The 18,819-nt window shown below is 40.5% G+C and overlaps 2 protein-coding genes across 2 annotated transcripts in view; one reads left to right on the top strand and one right to left on the bottom strand.

Moving 5' to 3' along the window:
* LOC139441881 (protein ABHD18-like) overlaps positions 1-6,078 on the bottom strand; it is a 33,857-nt gene extending 27,779 nt beyond the window's left edge. The window contains exons 1-3 of the mRNA XM_071222631.1: positions 6,035-6,078; positions 4,723-4,883; positions 1,989-2,073 (exon numbers count right to left, since the gene is read on the bottom strand). Coding sequence (XP_071078732.1) covers positions 1,989-2,073; positions 4,723-4,808 — 171 coding nt within the window. The 5' untranslated portion in view covers positions 4,809-4,883; positions 6,035-6,078. The remainder of the gene's footprint in view (positions 1-1,988; positions 2,074-4,722; positions 4,884-6,034) is intronic.
* A 248-nt stretch (positions 6,079-6,326) lies between these two features.
* Positions 6,327-18,671, top strand: LOC139441883 (probable bifunctional dTTP/UTP pyrophosphatase/methyltransferase protein). The gene is made up of 6 exons (XM_071222632.1): positions 6,327-6,446; positions 7,268-7,405; positions 9,221-9,324; positions 9,985-10,049; positions 12,724-12,853; positions 15,908-18,671. The coding sequence occupies exons 1-6, from the start codon at positions 6,357-6,359 to the stop codon at positions 16,056-16,058; spliced, it is 678 nt and encodes a 225-aa protein (XP_071078733.1). The 5' UTR covers positions 6,327-6,356; the 3' UTR covers positions 16,059-18,671.
* Positions 18,672-18,819: the final 148 nt, after the last annotated feature.

Here is an 18,819-nt window from a genome sequence, read left to right as displayed (position 1 = left end):
CCTTATGTAAACAGATCTTAATTTCATTTTGAAGTGAAGCTGACTTTTGTATTATTGCTTACCGAAAGTGCATGTCTGTATGTTTACACTAGTGACCTCTAGATTCACTTCAATAAGCTATTCTGGCCATGGATAAGTATATCATAAATATGACTGCCACAAGTCAAACAGATGCAAAACAACTAAATTTATGAAAGCTAAGCTTAAATGCTTGCAGAATTGTGTGCAGAATTATCAAAATTTGGTTGCAGAATTTACAAAATTGACTGTGAATTAATAAAAACATTTTGGCCACGTAATACATCAGTGACTGGCCTATTGCCAGTTTCCATCTTTTAAGCACCCTTCTTTTTGCACATCTGAAGCTTGGGTCAAACTCCAGTTTCCACCCTGTACCAAACTAGGCTGGATACTTCTGGGCTCGATCGTTGCGCCACCAGTGGTTATTATGAAAAGATTTGTATATTATCTTTCAGCCAAAACATAACGCCACAATTCCAGCCTAGTTTGGCAAGGGTGGAAAGGGTTTAATAATAGTCAGTTAACTCCCTTGTCTTGGGAAGATGATTGTGTAATGATCACTGGCTAACACCTCATCACCAATCTTGCAGTTAATCGTGGCGCTGAAGCTAAGATACAGATACCTCAACTGTAAGCATCCTCATGTAGTAACGATAACAGTTCAGGGCAAACTATACTTTATTACACAACAAATCAGGGTCCAGTGAACTTTATTTCTTAAAAAGTAAAAGTATTAAGTTGTGTCAGCCAGAAGTGTTCTGAATATCTAGAGGGCCAATGCGAACATTCTTTCTATTTTCTGCAAAAATGTAACTGTATGAGAGGTTGCTGAAAAGTTTTGAGCCTAACTATGATGGACTGTGTTGATGGAGTAAGTTGCTACTATTTTCAACATAATCCCTCCGAGGCACACCACTTCTGCCAACGATTTCTGCCGGCATGTCTGGATCCCACTGGTGCAGAAGGCTTCCTATGGTGCAAAACTTCCTCCACAGCAGATATCATGTCATCATAATGCTTTCCACTGAAATTCCAGACAATTTTTTTTTAAACTTTGGGGAGCGGTTCAACTGTCAGGCCTTGAAGCCATGACAACAACAAACTTGTGCACAGGTGCCTAGCCCTGGTCAACCTGTCACCTGAAGTAACCAAAACCAAATCACCTGGGTCTGCTTCAAATTCTCTCAAGATGAACGTTTCTGATCAGGAATAAGAAGCCTTGGACCCCACCATGCTGAAACCATTGGGTTTCCCTAATCTTGGATCATCTTTGAGGCTCTCTCTTCCATTCTTGATCTTCACTTCACACCTCTTACATAGTGGCAAAGGAAGGAGAATCATCCCCTCAAGTTGACACCCTGTTTGCATGGAGGGCTGTCGGCAGATAGCCCTTTCAGGTGGAGATACTTGAAGTTGTTTGTTTGTTGTTTAACACCTATTCCAGTTATATGACGGCACTCCGTAAATAATCGAGTCATTGATATCATGAGCATTGATCCACGCAATTGGGATATGATGACATGCAACAACCAAGTCTGCAAGTCTGACCACCTGATTGTGTTAGTTGCCTCTTAGGACGAGCACTGGTTGCTGAAGACCTATTCTAACCCTGATCTTCATGGGCTGGGATACTTGATGACTGCATGGTCGCCAATTTTGCCCATTTTCATCAATAGAGAAAGTCCTAAGTGCCTGCAGACATTTGCTACCTGGTTGTGTTTTTGGTTTGCAAGCATGGAAAGTATTCTACTTACTACATGCAAACTGTTGAGGGTGTACGTACATCCTTCGTAGTCATCATAGTATTAAAGACTCAGAACTTTCCAGCCACCCCTTGTAATTCTGCACACAAGGGATAACTAATTCTGCAAGGAAGTATTAACGTACTCTGCAATTGTGGATCAGATCCTTACAACCACAGAACCCTACCATTAATACTGGGACTGTTGGAATTCAGCAATACCAACCTTAGTAATATGAACTGGGTAGTCGTTTGGCACAAGATGCTTGCATGTTTCCCGATTTGATATGATTTTTCTGAACTCAAACAATCTGAAAAATAAATTCGAACAATTTACTAACATTTAAGATAAACATTTCTTGGTGTCAAAGGAACAAACTTTATTAACTTAACTAAAAACTTGATATGTCAGAATTTATGTTTATATTATAACATATTCAACAATACTTCATTAGCCATTGACTGCTTACATATTTCGTATCAAATAGCTGTAAGCAAGGACAGCAGGGATAGACATCGTTTTCTTCAACATTTTAGTTATTTCACATTAGTTTGTTTGTTTGTTGTTTAATGCCGCACTCAGCAATGTTTCAGCTATATGACGGCGGTCTGTAAATAATCGAGTCTGGACCAGTCAATCCAGTGATTGACATCATGAGCATCGCAATTGGGATCGATGACACGCATCAACCAAGTCAGCGAGCCAGACCACCCAATCCTGTTAGTCGCCTCTTACGACAAGCATAGTTGCCTTTTAAGGCATGCATGGGTTGCTGAAGATCCAATCCACCCCGTATCTTCACAGGTCTATTTCACTTTAAACACTTGTCCATGACTGGTTTGATATGGACAATCATGTCTACCCTGCTGTCATCAGTTTCCTACCTTTGCTATTTGTACATAGTAAAGTATGGTTGAACTGAAAAAATTCAATTGACCAAAACATAGTATACTTAAAGGGTGTGCATCAATTGACCAAAACATAGTATACTTAAAGGGTGTGCATCAGTTGACCAAAACATAGTATACTTAAAGGGTGTGCATCAATTGACCAAAACATAGTATACTTAAAGGGTGTGCATCAATTGACCAAAACATAGTATACTTAAAGGGTGTGCATCAATTGACCAAAACATAGTATACTTAAAGGGTGTGCATCAGTTGACCAAAACATAGTATACTTAAAGGGTGTGCATCAATTGACCAAAACATAGTATACTTAAAGGATGTGCATCAATTGACCAAAACATAGTATACTTAAAGGGTGTGCATCAATTGACCAAAACATAGTATACTTAAAGGGTGTGCATCAATTGACCAAAACATAGTATACTTAAAGGGTGTGAATCAATTGACCAAAACATAGTATACTTAAAGGGTGTGAATCAATTGACCAAAACATAGTATACTTAAAGGGTGTGAATCAATTGACCAAAACATAGTATACTTAAAGGGTGTGCATCAATTGACCAAAACATAGTATACTTAAAGGGTGTGCATCAATTGACCAAAACATAGTATACTTAAAGGGTGTGAATCAATTGACCAAAACATAGTATACTTAAAGGGTGTGCATCAGTTGACCAAAACATAGTATACTTAAAGGGTGTGAATCAGTTGACCAAAACATAGTATACTTAAAGGGTGTGCATCAATTGACCAAAACATAGTATACTTAAAGGGTGTGAATCAGTTGACCAAAACATAGTATACTTAAAGGGTGTGCATCAATTGACCAAAACATAGTATACTTAAAGGGTGTGCATCAATTGACCAAAACATAGTATACTTAAAGGGTGTGCATCATTGACCAAAACATAGTATACTTAAAGGGTGTGAATCAATTGACCAAAACATAGTATACGTAAAGGGTGTGAATCAATTGACCAAAACATGGTATACTTAAAGGGTGTGAATCAATTGACCAAAACATAGTATACTTAAAGGGTGTGCATCAATTGACCAAAACATGGTATACTTAAAGGGTGTGAATCAATTGACCAAAACATAGTATACTTAAAGGGTGTGAATCAATTGACCAAAACATGGTATACTTAAAGGGTGTGAATCAATTGACCAAAACATAGTATACTTAAAGGGTGTGCATCAATTGACCAAAACATAGTATACTTAAAGGGTGTGCATCAATTGACCAAAACATAGTATACTTAAAGGGTGTGAATCAATTGACCAAAACATGGTATACTTAAAGGGTGTGAATCAATTGACCAAAACATGGTATACTTAAAGGGTGTGAATCAATTGACCAAAACATAGTATACTTAAAGGGTGTGCATCAATTGACCAAAACATAGTATACTTAAAGGGTGTGCATCAATTGACCAAAACATGGTATACTTAAAGGGTGTGCATCAGTTGAACAAAACATAGTATACTTAAAGGGTGTGCATCAATTGACCAAAACATAGTATACTTAAAGGGTGTGCATCAATCGAACATGAAAACTCTCATATCATCTGACAAACTGACCAAATCATCACTGAAATTCAATCCTACAGTTATTCTATGAATTTAACTTTTCACACCTCAAATATGCCAAAAACAAGAGAAAGGTTTGTTTGTCCTTCAATCGATGTTGCATACAGCTTGATTCCAGCAATACCACAGTGGTCTGTAAATAATTGAAACTGGACAAGACAATCCAGTGATCGATATTGGGAACAATGATCCACATCGTCAGGGTCATGCTATCAATCAAGTCACTGAGTCTGACCACCTGATGCATTTGGTCACTTCTTACAGTTAGCAGAAGTTGCTTGGGCCAATTTGAACCCAGGGTCCTAACGAAGATGATGTTTTTGCATGTTTAGTAATGGAATATTTATCGTCCTCATTGATTGCCAATCACTTGCCAATCAGCCTTTAATGGCCGATGGGACCCTTGAGCCTTGGACAGGCAAGAGGGCTTAGTACATTGTCTGACATTGATTTCAACCAACCTTTTGAGATTTTCTGGTTTCCCCCAACCTTTTGTGAAGAACTTGGTGAGGAGGAGACGTCGATACATATAGTCAAACTTGCTCATGATTGTTCCTGCTTTCTCTTCTTGATGTCAGTGAAGGAGATTACTCAGACTGACACCAGAAGTGATGAATTAAACCTGAAAGACAGATCCTTTCTTATACTTCACAAGTAGGAATAGTGCACTTTACTGGGCGCACATTTTCAGATCCAATTAGTGCTGTGGGGGTTCGAACGCGCTTCCCCGGCTCACCAGCTTGGCTAATTAATGCATTAATTAGCTGACGCTCTACCACTGGACCAAGAGCGCTATCACATGTAATCAGTGCTTGTTTAACGAGTCATTAGCACCCCATTAACAAGCATGCGTAAATCAGTAAACAATGAATTGCGCACGCGTGTGATGTCACGGTCCGCTCTCCCATTCACCTTTTCTTGAAATCACACCCGCCATTGTTTATGTCAACATGACCGACCAATCGGATTAACCGGATTTACGCTTGAAAATGTAAGAATTTATGGCTAACCCTTGCCCAAAGCAAGCTAACCCTAAGGACCGAAAAGGGTGTTGGATGGTAAGACGTGTAAGTTTCCCTAAGACCGAAAATGGGACTTGGATCGTGAAGTGAGAGTCACCGGAGTGTGAAGCACGGTAGCGGTATAACTAGACGGCGGTGGCACTATAGCGCAGTAATTGAGTGGATGGTAGAGCTCGGGCTGTGCCCGGTAAACTGCACTGTTGCCTCATAAGTTACAGAGTTAGTAAATGTCTTGGCTTACGTTGAAATGTCAACACAACATGTAACATATTTGTGTTATCATTGATCAGGTGGGTAAATATATTCCAGTATTTCAAAACACGATAAGGATTACATGTTAATGTTATGAGCGTCAATGTTCATAATTCCATTTTATATTTGTGGCCGACTGCCAGCATATCGTGGACAATAATTGAGAATAAGTGTAAAATAAAAAAAGGGGGGCGGCAAAGTTCATTCTTCGCAAACAATTCTTTCACAAAATGCAGGTGTTACATAAACAAAATTATAAAAAATACCAACATAAACGAAGCTGTTACAAAATACTAAGTACGGGAGGTCATGACCGATATATGTGTCACGGGAACAGTTCGTCTGTCAGACGTGATACTGATAGCCAGCTAACAATACATTACAATCCAAGTCATCGGAAAACATTTAATAAATATAGGAATTGGACCATATATGTTCTTTGTAAGTGCATGTGCATTATGGGCTGGGACAATGCCCATATTTTTATAAGTACATTTACCGCAAGTGTTATGTCACAAGTTACCACGAACTTGACCAACCGCCATTTTGTAACGAAGAGCTGACGTCTCGTTTTTTCACGTCAGTTGGCACTTCATTTGGACTGTTCTGGATCAATGCAACGACCCCTAACATTCTCGAATACATGAAATATTAAACAGACTTGATGTGCAAATGTATACGTTTGTAACATAAACACTCTACAAGGTATACAACTGAGAAAATCATTAACCGGAAGTGAACATCACATGATACCAAACGAGAACTGAAATTAACGGAAGTTGCATGTGCTCCTGTCGGCTGCTAGAAGTGGCAGCGTCACGATGTTACAACCGATTATGCACGTTTTGAACGTTCAAAGAATTATTCTCGCATCAGGATCCCCTCGGAGGAAGCAAATCTTACAGAATATTGTAACATATAGTCATGTCAATGAAGTGTACTTTCATGAGCGACGAAAGATATTTGTCCTTTTGGTCACGATTTCAGAGGAATCTATTATTTCCAGTTTGTTTGTATCGGTCTATCTATTTAACAACAACAACAAAGTCATAGCCATGCTAATTTGGAGAAAACAGCAAAATGATGCAAAGAATCATAAATTGACATATATGAACTATTTTCCAAACAAGCATATACGTTCGAAACATTAGCTGTAAACAGTTGATATTGGGGCTTAATTGTTTTACTAGCCTAATACTGATTTCTAAAGTGGCTCTATTCTATGCTAACTATCTTCATTATAGTTATTAACAATACTTGATAATTATAATCTATTATAATTGACATGATAGATCTTTGGTATAGAGCTGTATATGGTAGATGACTGATAAGCCTCCCTGCTGCTGATAATAGTGACCTCAGAGACTGCACCACAATATATAGTTTACAAACATGTCACAATACCCTTTGACATAATTTGTGAAAATTTGTTGCAAAACACACAGGTGAAACAATGCCTTGTGACGTCAGCCTTTCAGCAGAGTTGCTGAGGTCATCAAGTGTGTATTAGCTCCCAGTGTCAAATTTTCATAGAAACTGATTGCTTGTCTTAGTGACAACTGACCTGTGGCAGAGATCGTCCTCACGAGTTGTGCTGCTGTATTCTAAAGGTCCTCAGATAATAATATCCTATACTGGCTGATTAAGGTGTATATTCTTGGGGCAGAAATCTATATTCTATGAATCTTACAATTTCTACGGCATAAACAGAAGTTCTACATTTCTTTTTCAGGGGTTACAATTTGAAGCTGTTCCCTCAACATTCGAAGAGAATCTGGATAAAAGTTTATTTCCACACCCAAGTGATTATGTCAAAGAGAATGCAAGACTTAAGGCATTGGAGGTTGCAAACAAGTTAGCTGGTGATCAGGTGAAGATTTAGAATAAGCAGTTGAATATGACAAAAATGTACAGCAGTACATCATGACAGTATTGGTGAGCAACTTACGATCTTGTTGAAATTTCACACATGTTTTTAGACATATGTATAGTTGGGATCTTTAAATCCCTTCAACATATCCCTTCAAATACATGTGAGGTGGTGGGGTAGCTTGTTGGTTAAAGTGTTCGCACATCAAGCTGAAGGCCCAGGTATGAATCCCACATGGGTAAAAAGTTATTATTGTTGTTGTTCTGGTTATTATCATTATTTACCGCAGGTATCCAGGAACTAGTATCTGTTCACATGCGGTTTTATTTGTTCCCTGACCAGTTGACCAGTTTGCATTCCATTTATCATTCTTACAACCTGGGCCCTGTTCCTCAAAGCAATCGTAGCTTTAAGGTGATCGTAAGTCCCATGCTTTAGCATAGGCTTACGATCACTGTAGCGCTAAGATCGCTTTGAGGAACGAGGCCCTGATCACTGGCGAGATATGACCTCAGCACCTGGTGCTTTTGACTGCTTGCTCACTCTTCCCGACATGGGTACAATGTGTGAAGCCCATTTCCAGTTTCCTCCACCATGATATTGCTGGAATATTACTAAAAAGTGGCATAAAACCATGCTCCCGGCCATGGAAGCTGTGCCAATTTACACTTATCAGAGGGGTGCACAATGTAGGTGGGTCTCTTTGTCGAACACGACGGCCTAAAATGGGACAGAATTCATCAGAATCAAATCCAGAGATTGATCCAACGAATGAGGAGGCGTCTTGAAGCAGTTGTTCGGGTTCAGGGAGGTTACACAAGATACTGATGGAAAGTCAATATTTGGACTTGTAGGACATTAGTCTTCAATTCCGTGAACCAGAAGTGTGCACTGTACTGACAGTTTAGTCTGTGCAACAAAAGTGACATTCGTAATGTTTTGGATGAAATAAAGTCTTTTTCCAAATCTGTAAAGTCTCCCCCCAAAAAACACATTATTTCATTGTAATCCTGGCTATGTTCCTCCTCAACCCTTTCTTTTCACTAAATAATTTATTTGGTATGGAAATCTTTTACACATTTCATGCACCAGGTCATTAAAGTTGCTCAATCTAAAAATATACAGGTATTGCTTAACTAATTTCTATGTGTATAGACTTCCAGTTGTTGGACTTTCATTTTGTGGAAGCCACGGTGGCTGAGTGGGTTAGATCGCTGACCTTGTGTACTGGCGATTAGGTGCCTTAGTGTGGCTGTGTGGTGTTCTAATTCCAGATGGGACTTAACCCCCAAATAGTATGAGAATCTGTACTTTCCTCAGAAAGTGTTTTCCCAAGTATAACATGTGTCTCTCGAACGAATTGATCATAGCGCCACCCACTGCCAAAAGAAAGATATGAATAGACATAGTGTGTGAAGTATTAATACACTGTAAGAGCGACCTGTGAAGATCAGGGATAGAACCCATGCTTGCCGTAAAAGGCGACTATGCTTGTCGTAAGAGGCGACTAACGGGATCTGGTGGTCAGACACGCTGACTTGGTTGATGCATGTCATGGATCCCAGTTGCGTGGATCGATGCTCATGATAGTACTGGATTGTCTGGTCCAGACTCGATTATTTACAGACCGCCGTCATATGGCTGGAAAATTGCTGAGTGCAGTGTTAAACAACAAACCAACCAACCTGAAGTGGTCACCTGTCCATACACTGTCTACTCTGCAGCCATTTGGTCCACCTGACCCCTGATGTGTTTGCCTTATGATACAAATAGTCGTTAAAGTTGGTTATTAATTTCTGTGGTGTCTTTCTGCAGATTGTTCCAGACCTGGTGATTGGGGCTGACACTGTTGTTGCCATGGACAACACAATCTATGAAAAGCCGAAAAGTCGAGATGATGCCATCAACATGTTAACTGGGTAGCGTGTTGAGAGTGAACTTTCTTAATCTGTCTCACTGGGATGACAAGCAACGAAAGTGAAATGCAAAACAGATTGAAAAAAATCAGTTTGCATCTTAAATGTAATTTTTTAGAGGCCTTCCAATTACAGCCTTCCAATTAATAAAAATATGAAACAATCCAATTAAGGCTAAAAAAATAGTAGTCTTGATTCTCAGGCACCGCCAGCATCATCATAAAGTCTGCCGCACGTTTCATTTTTATTTCCATTTAAAATAAAAAAAATGAAAAAAAATCCTAATACTGACAAAAAAACTCACTCCAATATAGCACACAGTTACTTAATTTTACATGCTCACTGCCTTACTGCACATCTTGTGTTATGGTCATGGCGGCAATAGGAGTTAGTATGCTTGTTTGTGTATGGTCATGGCCGCAATTGGAGTTAGTATGCTTGTTTATGTAGGAAGGCCTTTTCTCAGGTTGATGGTACACAACTGTTTATTAGTTATTTGCTTACATACTAGTTTGAACAAGCCACCAAAAAGCACACCACCAGCCCGCATTTTAACAATTCTTTTATGCTTTTAAGCCTAATGTAACTTTCTGTTCGATTACTTGTTTTTGTATTGCTTTGCAAAGTGTTTGAACATACAAAAGTCTGTGTTGTTATTGTCAGGTTCAGTGGGCGAAGTCACACGGTCTACACTGGCATGGCTCTCGTGTCGCCTTTACAGTCTTCAGGTAAAGTGGACTTATCAGTACTGCTGTGTACTCAGGGAGAAGGTAGGACTAAGTTTACCAGGGGTGGCTGAACAGTTCCAAGCCTAACAATGATGGACTGCAGTGATGGAGTTGGTTGCAAATTGGTATTTACCATAATCCCCTCCAAGGCCCACACGTCTGCCAATCTATGCTTGAGTGCATGGATCCCACTGGAGTAGAAGGATTCGTCCTCAGGGTGTAAAAAGTCCACAGCAGAAATGATGTCATCATCATTTGCATAACACATGCCACACGGGTCTTTCTTCAAGTTGGGGAAGAGGGAGAGATAGGATGGTGCCAAATATGGTTCATACAGAGAATGCTCACTGAGTTCAAAGCCTCACTCATGCATTGCAGCCATGGAGACAACAGACTTGTTCACAGGTGCATTGTCCTAGTGGGTCTTTCACGATGTTTAGCCTTGATATTCTCACACATTGCCTCAGCAGTTTAACATAATATTGGTCATTGATGATCTGACCTTTCATGAGGCAGTCCACCAGTAGGATTTGTTTGGAATCGTAGAAAACCGAAACCATCACCTTGTCAGTCGATGGAACCACCCTTTCTTCTGTCTCAGAGGAGACGTTAGATGATTCTACAACTTTGACTAATCAAGCTGACAGTGACTCACTCATGGTTACAAATCGCTTCAAAAACTCACCTGGGTCTGAAACAATGTAACTTCTCAAGGGAGATGATGAATCTGAAGAGTTTTTGAGATCCAGTGCCTGAAACCTTTGTCATACCAAATTCAATCCTCAGAATGTTCATAACTCTCTCATGAGAACTGCATACAGTATTGGTTCTATGACAGGTGGTGAGTCAACAATAATCCAGAATCATATCATGTGTTTTATCAACATTTTCCTTAATGTGGGCAGTTACAGGGATTCCCGTCTTGGATTTTATCATATAATGGGTGGGTTTTTCGGCAGGAAAAAGCCAATAGATAAAAACCATATGCGGATAGAGATGCAAATATTAAAGGTCAAGTAGGGACTATTTTTACTGTTTATAAACAAACATGGCGTCGCCCTCGTCATTCAGCGATCGAGTCAGAATTAACCATCGGGAATCTTGATAAACTACAGGGATAATTGCAATCATTATCAAAAGAACAGTCTAATATACTGAAAATCAGTGTCTAACTGTGATGTAGCCAAGGCATTTTATAAGTTTTGGCAACTTTGGAGATATAAATTTCGCGAACAATTTTGCGAGGGCACATCTGTGCTTGTAGACCTCTGCGGCTTGAAACCGTCTCCTCAAATTAAAATAGTTGGATTTGGCCAAAATGTTTGAATTGTTACCTTGTTTCGTTTTGTCGCTTTGTGTACATCTGACTACACTTCTTAACTATGACAGGACAGACCGACTGTCAACATCGTCAGACCGTGGCCGTGACGTCTCATAGACTAGGGTTAGAGTAGCTTCCCTTTGACAAAGGGCAGTTACTCTAGCAGACAGACCGATGGATTGCCGCGAAAGGCAATTAAAAACAATAGTTGTTTTGCGTACATGTTGCTTCGCCACTGTATAAGAAACAGATTTCAGTTGGAACTATATTGGCTACTGTCACTGTCCGACTGACACATCACTTATCCTGTGACGTAATAAATATTAATGCGCGCATTCAAGGAAAACTTGCAATGTCCGGTAATGTTTGTGAAAGAGGGAAAGTGATTTTGAAGCACAGAATTAAAGAATGACATTATATGATAAAGAGGTTATCACGCTTGTGTGTTTAGGGATGGTAAATATCATGTATTATAAATAAACACTATGTTTTTAGCTCGCCAAGGCTCGCTAAATACAATGTTTATTCCTAATACAGGATATTTACCATCCCCAAACACACTCGCGTGATAACCTCTATATCTTTGCGGTTCTTGCTTTCCCACATGAGTTGTTCTCCCAACCTCTTAACCTCTTATTCAATCTGTGAATGTTTCATAATTCAGCTGGGCTGCCGGGTAGCCTAGTGGTTAAAGCGTTCGCTCATCACGCCGAAGACCCGGGTTCTATTCCCGACATTGGTACAATGTGTGAAGCCCATTTTTGGTGTCCCCCGCCGTGATATTGCTGGAATATTGCGAAAAGCGGCGTAAAACCAAACTCACTCACTCACTCATAATTCAGCCATTGTTAGCAGCTTTTTTAATTCCACATTCCATAACCCCCGAAACATTTGACCTGGGACTAGCATGTGCTGTTGCCATGGATGCATAATCCAAATTCTTTTTAGATCAACCCGTCATGATCCGGGTTAGAATAGGTCTTCAGCAGCCCATGTTTGCCGTAAATGGTGAGTATGTTTTTCGTAAGAGGCGACTAACAGGATTGGGTGGTCAGGCTCACGGACTTGGTTGATGCATCCCAATTGCGTAGATCGATGCTCATGAAGTCAATCACTGGATTGTCTGGTTCAGACTCGATTATTTACAGATTGCCTTCATATACCTGGAATATTGATGAGTGCTGCATTAAGCAACAAACAAACAAACAAATCTCTTTAGACCACTGATAGTTCATTTAAAAGCGGCGTTAAACCCAACTCACTCACACTCATTTGTCAAGCTGATGCTGATGTGATGTTAAGTACAGCCCTCTTCAGATGAATAGCTCGAGAAAGTTGTTTGTTTTGTTCCAGTAATTACAAGTGGCGAAGTAACAGAGGATGGCAAGTTCCGACTGAACCTATTCCATGAAGCCACCGATGTGATGATGACTGACCTGACCGAAGAGGTTGTCAAGATGTACATAGACACCGGAGAACCAATGTGAGTTGACATGTCAGCCAGTGTTTAAAATTCCCCATACTTTCAGTCCAGGCAACCGGACCGGCAACATTGCAAAGTTACCAGAACAAACAGAATGTTGCTGGGCCAGAATCTTTTAGAGTATCCAACAAAAGTAACAAAAGGGTAAACCTAAGAATAGTTCTGTTTAGTGTTAGTTCTCAGAAAATAACCATAAACTAGTGGCTTGTCACCCTGGTAACGTTAACTCCTAACCATTGGGCGTGCAACAAAACTTACCGTCTGACAGCATAATAGCCTGTCTCAGACTGTTGGGCAGGTAGGTATTTTAAACACTCTGTCAGCCATATTAGTACTTAACTATTACTATTACTTTACTATTGTGGAACTTGATTTGTTGACACCGCCTCCGTGGTCTAGTGGTAGAGCGCCTGCCTAGAGAGCGGAAGGTCCAGGGTTGAATCTCCAGCCGTGTCATACCAAAAGACGTTAAAAGATGGTACTTGTTATTACCCTGTCTGGCGCTCGGCATTAAGGGTCTAAAACAAGGATTTGTCGGCTCAGAGTCAGTATACTGTGTCTGAGTGGGGTATTCATGTTAAACTGTGGCATGGTGTCTCAGCAGGCTTGCACTATAAATCAGCATTAGTCCGGACTAGAACAAGCAGACACACACACACGTGCATGCACATCGCTATTTTAGTGCAATAATCAACGTCAAACCCCATTTCATCTCACCTGATTTGTTGACAGTTCTTTCCAGTTCAACCAATTAATTGGTAAATGTAGTTTTCAAGTAAATTGATGCCCCTATTTATTGCAGTAATCATCAGGGTCAATAGATCAATAACAGTAGTGGGCAGGGCCAGCTTTGTCCTGTCGGCCAGCGTCATGCCTGTGTAGTTCTTCATCAAATTGTTGGTTATTCAACATAAACAAATAAGGAAGAGGATTTATGGATGTCAACTTCTTTAGGAACACAACATTTAGGAGTATATGCTTCATCAGGTGAATGGATGCTATGAGGCAGAGAGCATCGTGGAAACTTAACAAGGGAAACCAAGACTTTACAGTAATTAGCACTGATAGTTAACTATTGACCTGAAGCACAGAGCTATCTGTGCAAGTTATTGCGTAGTGTTGCTGAACACCTAAATATTTATAAGTAAGAACAATTTCTGTAATGTCAGTGCCAAACCGAAACTTTTCATATCTTCGAAGACGCCCACTACGTCTAAACACTATAACTTTATATTAATAGACAATTTCCATTTATGACAATAAATCTTCATTTTGTCGAGATGTCTTTGCAACCCCACGAGTGTACTGTTGAATAAGACCATATCATCTGCAAAAATTAGAATAAAAAGTTAAATAATTCCTAATTGGATATCACGTTGCCCATTTGAATTAAAAAAAAATCAACAATATCCTTTACAAAGAATGAAAACAGAAAGGGAGATAACTCACATCCCTGTCGTACACCTGGCTGGCAAGGGAAAAAGTCTGTGTAGCCACCATTGACAAATATAGAAGATATAACATTTCCATACATATTTTTAAGTATTCTAAATATTTTACCATTAACATTACCTATCCAAAGTTTGTAAAATAAACTTGTCCTACACACTGAATCGAACGCTGACTTAAGATCTTTGAACGCACAATAGAATCTTCTTTTATGTAACAATAAGTATTTTTCAATCAAAGCATTGATAACATACACATTATCAGATGTTCTAAATAGGTTTCTAAACCTAGCCTTCTCAGGTACTAAAAAACTATCTTGATTGCCCAATCGTTTAAAAGTTTACAAATTATCTTAGCAAATATTTTCCCTGAACACTCAAGTAAAGAGATGGGTCTATAATCAGAAGAGTTGTTTCTACTGCCTTTTTTGTATAGAGGTATAATTACACCTAGTAACCAGGCTCTAGGATAAACACCAGTATTTAAAATGAGATTAAATAGTGAAAGAAACATTTCAATACATTGGGAGGGGCATTTTTAAAAAATTCTATCAGTACTCCATTATAACCAGGGGATTTACTATATTTCGTATCGTTTATAGCATCAACTATTTCACTGTGAGTTATATCAATATTATCTTCAATAGTAGAATCAGTCAAGGATAACACAAAATGGTTTATGTAATTATTAAAGTCTTGCTGTTCTTCGTATAGGAAGTTATTGTTAAACACAATCTTTAAATGATCAGTCAGATGGTTTTGTTATCAAAACAAAGGTTTTTTTGTCCTTTCAATAATTTCCAAAAGTCCGAATTTTTTAGTTTTTAATGCTGTTTTTAAACTGTCACAATATGTATTAAAAGCGTGTTTTGACTTCTAGTTGCAGAGGTGTTTATAGTAGTTCCATGACTCGATGTATTCATGCCGTGCACGAGCGTTGTTGGCAGCATGAAATGCACACAGCTTGTATTTTACATGTGACCTAGTGTCTCGGCATTCGTCGTCATACTAGTTGCTTCCCTTTGCAGAATTTGACGTTTTCAATGTTTTCTTACAGTCTCTCTATCTTTATCTCTCTCTTTGTCTGTCAGATAAAGATATTAGTGAGGAATAGTGTCTCAATCATTGTTGATGTGACTTATAACTTATGATGCTTTTTCAAATACTATTGTTGGAATTATCCAGAGGTCCTGCAGGAATAAATAAAATTCTAAATTTATCCGAAAGTAGACGAGTTGACTCAGACGTGCAAGACTTTCCATTAATACATATGACTCATCTTCTGAACAGGGTCTGCATGTAATAAACTACACCAGGCTGTAATGTTATTTGATTAAATATCTGGCAGTATAGGCCTGGTTGTGTATGGTCCTGCAGTTCCATCTGCAGAGTTGCATCCCTATGTAGTGTCAGGATCTGCTGATCATGAGTTCAAATCCCAGATTAGCTCTTATCCCTGGTCTGTCGGCATCAAACTGTGATCGTGGAAGTCTGTCTTGACCTGCCATTTTAACCCATGTTATGCTGACATGCAATGACACTAAAATACGGTTGCCAGGGGCCTCACCACACCTTGTTCAGTCCTCTATGGAATGTGTATTTTCAGGGACAAGGCCGGAGGGTATGGGATCCAGGCTATAGGAGGAACACTGGTGAAGGGCATCAGGGGAGACTACTTCAATGTCATGGGCTTCCCCCTCCACAGCTTCTCTCGGACTCTCGCAAGTCTCTACCAGCCTCAACACTCACAGACATGACAGTGGAGGATTATGGGCTTCCCCCTCCACAGCTTCTCTCGGACTCTCGCAAGTCTCTACCAGTCTCAACACTCACAGACATGACAGTGGAGGATTATGGGCTTCCCCCTCCACAGCTTTCTCGGACTCTCGCAAGTCTCTACCAGTCTCAACACTCACAGACATGACAGCTTCTCTCGGACTCTCTCAAGTCTCTACCAGTCTCAACACTCACAGACATGACAGCTTCTCTCGGACTCTCGCAAGTCTCTACCAGTCTCAACACTCACAGACATGACAACTTCTCTCGGACTCTCGCAAGTCTCTACCAGTCTCAACACTCACAGACATGACACTGGAGGATTATGGGCTTCCCCCTCCACAGCTTCTCTCGGACTCTCGCAAGTCTCTACCAGTCTCAACACTCACAGACATGACAGCTTCTCTCGGACTCTCTCAAGTCTCTACCAGTCTCAACACTCACAGACATGACACTGGAGGATTATGGGCTTCCCCCTCCACAGCTTCTCTCGGACTCTCGCAAGTCTCTACCTGTCTCAACACTCACAGACATGACAGCTTCTCTCGGACTCTCTCAAGTCTCTACCAGTCTCAACACTCACAGACATGACAGTGGAGGATTATGGGCTTCCCCCTCCACAGCTTCTCTCGGACTCTCGCAAGTCTCTACCTGTCTCAACACTCACAGACATGACAGCTTCTCTCGGACTCTCGCAAGTCTCTACCAGTCTCAACACTCACAGACATGACAGCTTCTCTCGGACTCTCGCAAGTCTCTACCAGTCTCAACACTCACAGACATGACAGCTTCTCTCGGACTCTCGCAAGTCTCTACCAGTCTCAACACTCACAGACATGACACTGGAGGATTATGGGCTTCCCCCTCCACAACTTCTCTCGGACTCTCGCAAGTCTCTACCAGTCTCAACACTCACAGACATGACACTGGAGGATTATGGGCTTCCCCCTCCACAACTTCTCTCGGACTCTCGCAAGTCTCTACCAGTCTCAACACTCACAGACATGACAGCTTCTCTCGGACTCTCGCAAGTCTCTACCAGTCTCAACACTCACAGACATGACACTGGAGGATTATGGGCTTCCCCCTCCACAGCTTCTCTCGGACTCTCGCAAGTCTCTACCAGTCTCAACACTCACAGACATGACACTGGAGGATTATGGGCTTCCCCCTCCACAGCTTCTCTCAGACTCTCGCAAGTCTCTACCAGTCTCAACACTCACAGACATGACAGTGGAGGATTATGGGCTTCCCCCTCCACAGCTTCTCTCGGACTCTCGCAAGTCTCTACCAGTCTCAACACTTGCAGACATGACACTGGAGGATTATGGGCGTTAACAATCATTTCGTGTACACTACTAGGGGTATAATGACACCGACGTGACAGATCTAGAACTGCGACAAGTGTTTATCCAGGACATTATGGGAGGAATATGCATTACCCCCAAATGAAGAAGTTTTAACCACAAGTTTGGATAAGTGATTATTTATAAAAATTTACTACCGATTGTGATCAGAAAGTAAAGCTGAGACAGTTTGTGAATGTGAAAAATATGTATCATTGTATAGGGATGCGTCATTTTATAATGAACAAACATTCGAGGTTTGCTTGTAACGCATGCATGCACACACACCAAGGCACACACACATTTTACTCTGAGTCAGTCACACACAAACACACACACACACACACACTTGTCTCTGAGTCACACACACACATATTTGTCTCTGCGTCACACACACATATTTGTCTCTGAGTCACACACACATATTTGTCTCCGAGTCAGTCACACACACACACACACTTGTCTCTGAATCACACACACACATATTTGTCTCTGAGTCACACACACACATATTTGTCTCTGATTCACACACACATATTTGTCTCTGAGTCACACACACATATTTGTCTCCGAGTCAGTCACACACACACATTTGTCTCTGAGTCACACACACATATTTGTCTCCGAGTCAGTCACACACACACATTTGTCTCTGAGTCATACACACACACACTTGTCTCTGAATCAGTCACACACACACACACAGACAAACTTGTCTCTGAGTCACACACACACATATTTGTCTCCGAGTCAGTCACACACACACACATATTTGTCTCCGAGTCAGTCACACACACACACACACTTGTCTCTGAGTCACACACACACATATTTGTCTCTGAGTCACACACACACACACTTGTCTCTGAGTCACACACACACATATTTGTCCCTGAGTCACACACACATATTTGTCTCCGAGTCAGTCACACACACACATATTTGTCTCCGAGTCAGTCACACACACACATATTTGTCTCCGAGTCGGTCACACACACACATATTTGTCTCACACACAAATTTGTCTCTGAGTCACACACACACACATTTGTCTCTGAATCAGTCACACACACACACACACACACACATTTGTCTCTGAATCAGACAGAACCATACACAGTTTTAGAGGAGGTGCTTTGCTCTGTTTACAAGCTAGCAAGATTCAAGTGGATTGTATGATTTTACACACTGTACACATGTCTTTACTTATTAAATGTTGGTATATCACTTACTGTACCAGTAAATAAAGTGTCCTGCACAGGTTGTTTGTATGTTCATTGTGTGTATAGATGTAGGTATATCTGGGATGTCTGATGCTGGAAATGATGGATTAACCATGAGCGATGTGACTCAGCCTGAGTGTCCATTCTGTTGACCACACTACCTACTGGGGCAC

This window comes from Haliotis cracherodii, unplaced genomic scaffold (genome assembly GCF_022045235.1).
Source record: "Haliotis cracherodii isolate W230 unplaced genomic scaffold, xgHalCrac1.p SCAF_47, whole genome shotgun sequence".
Taxonomy (NCBI): Eukaryota; Metazoa; Mollusca; class Gastropoda; order Lepetellida; family Haliotidae; genus Haliotis; species Haliotis cracherodii.
Note: the sequence above shows the minus strand (reverse complement) of the source record. Positions and strands in the feature narration are given on the sequence as shown.

Excerpts from the sequence above, each read along its gene's own strand:
- LOC139441883 (XM_071222632.1), top strand. The coding sequence starts at position 6,357 with ATGTTACAACCGATTATGCACGTTTTGAACGTTCAAAGAATTATTCTC. Across the intron at positions 7,406-9,220 it reads ACAAGTTAGCTGGTGATCAG|ATTGTTCCAGACCTGGTGAT; the intron begins GTGAAGATTTAG and ends GTCTTTCTGCAG. Across the intron at positions 10,050-12,723 it reads GTCGCCTTTACAGTCTTCAG|TAATTACAAGTGGCGAAGTA; the intron begins GTAAAGTGGACT and ends GTTTTGTTCCAG.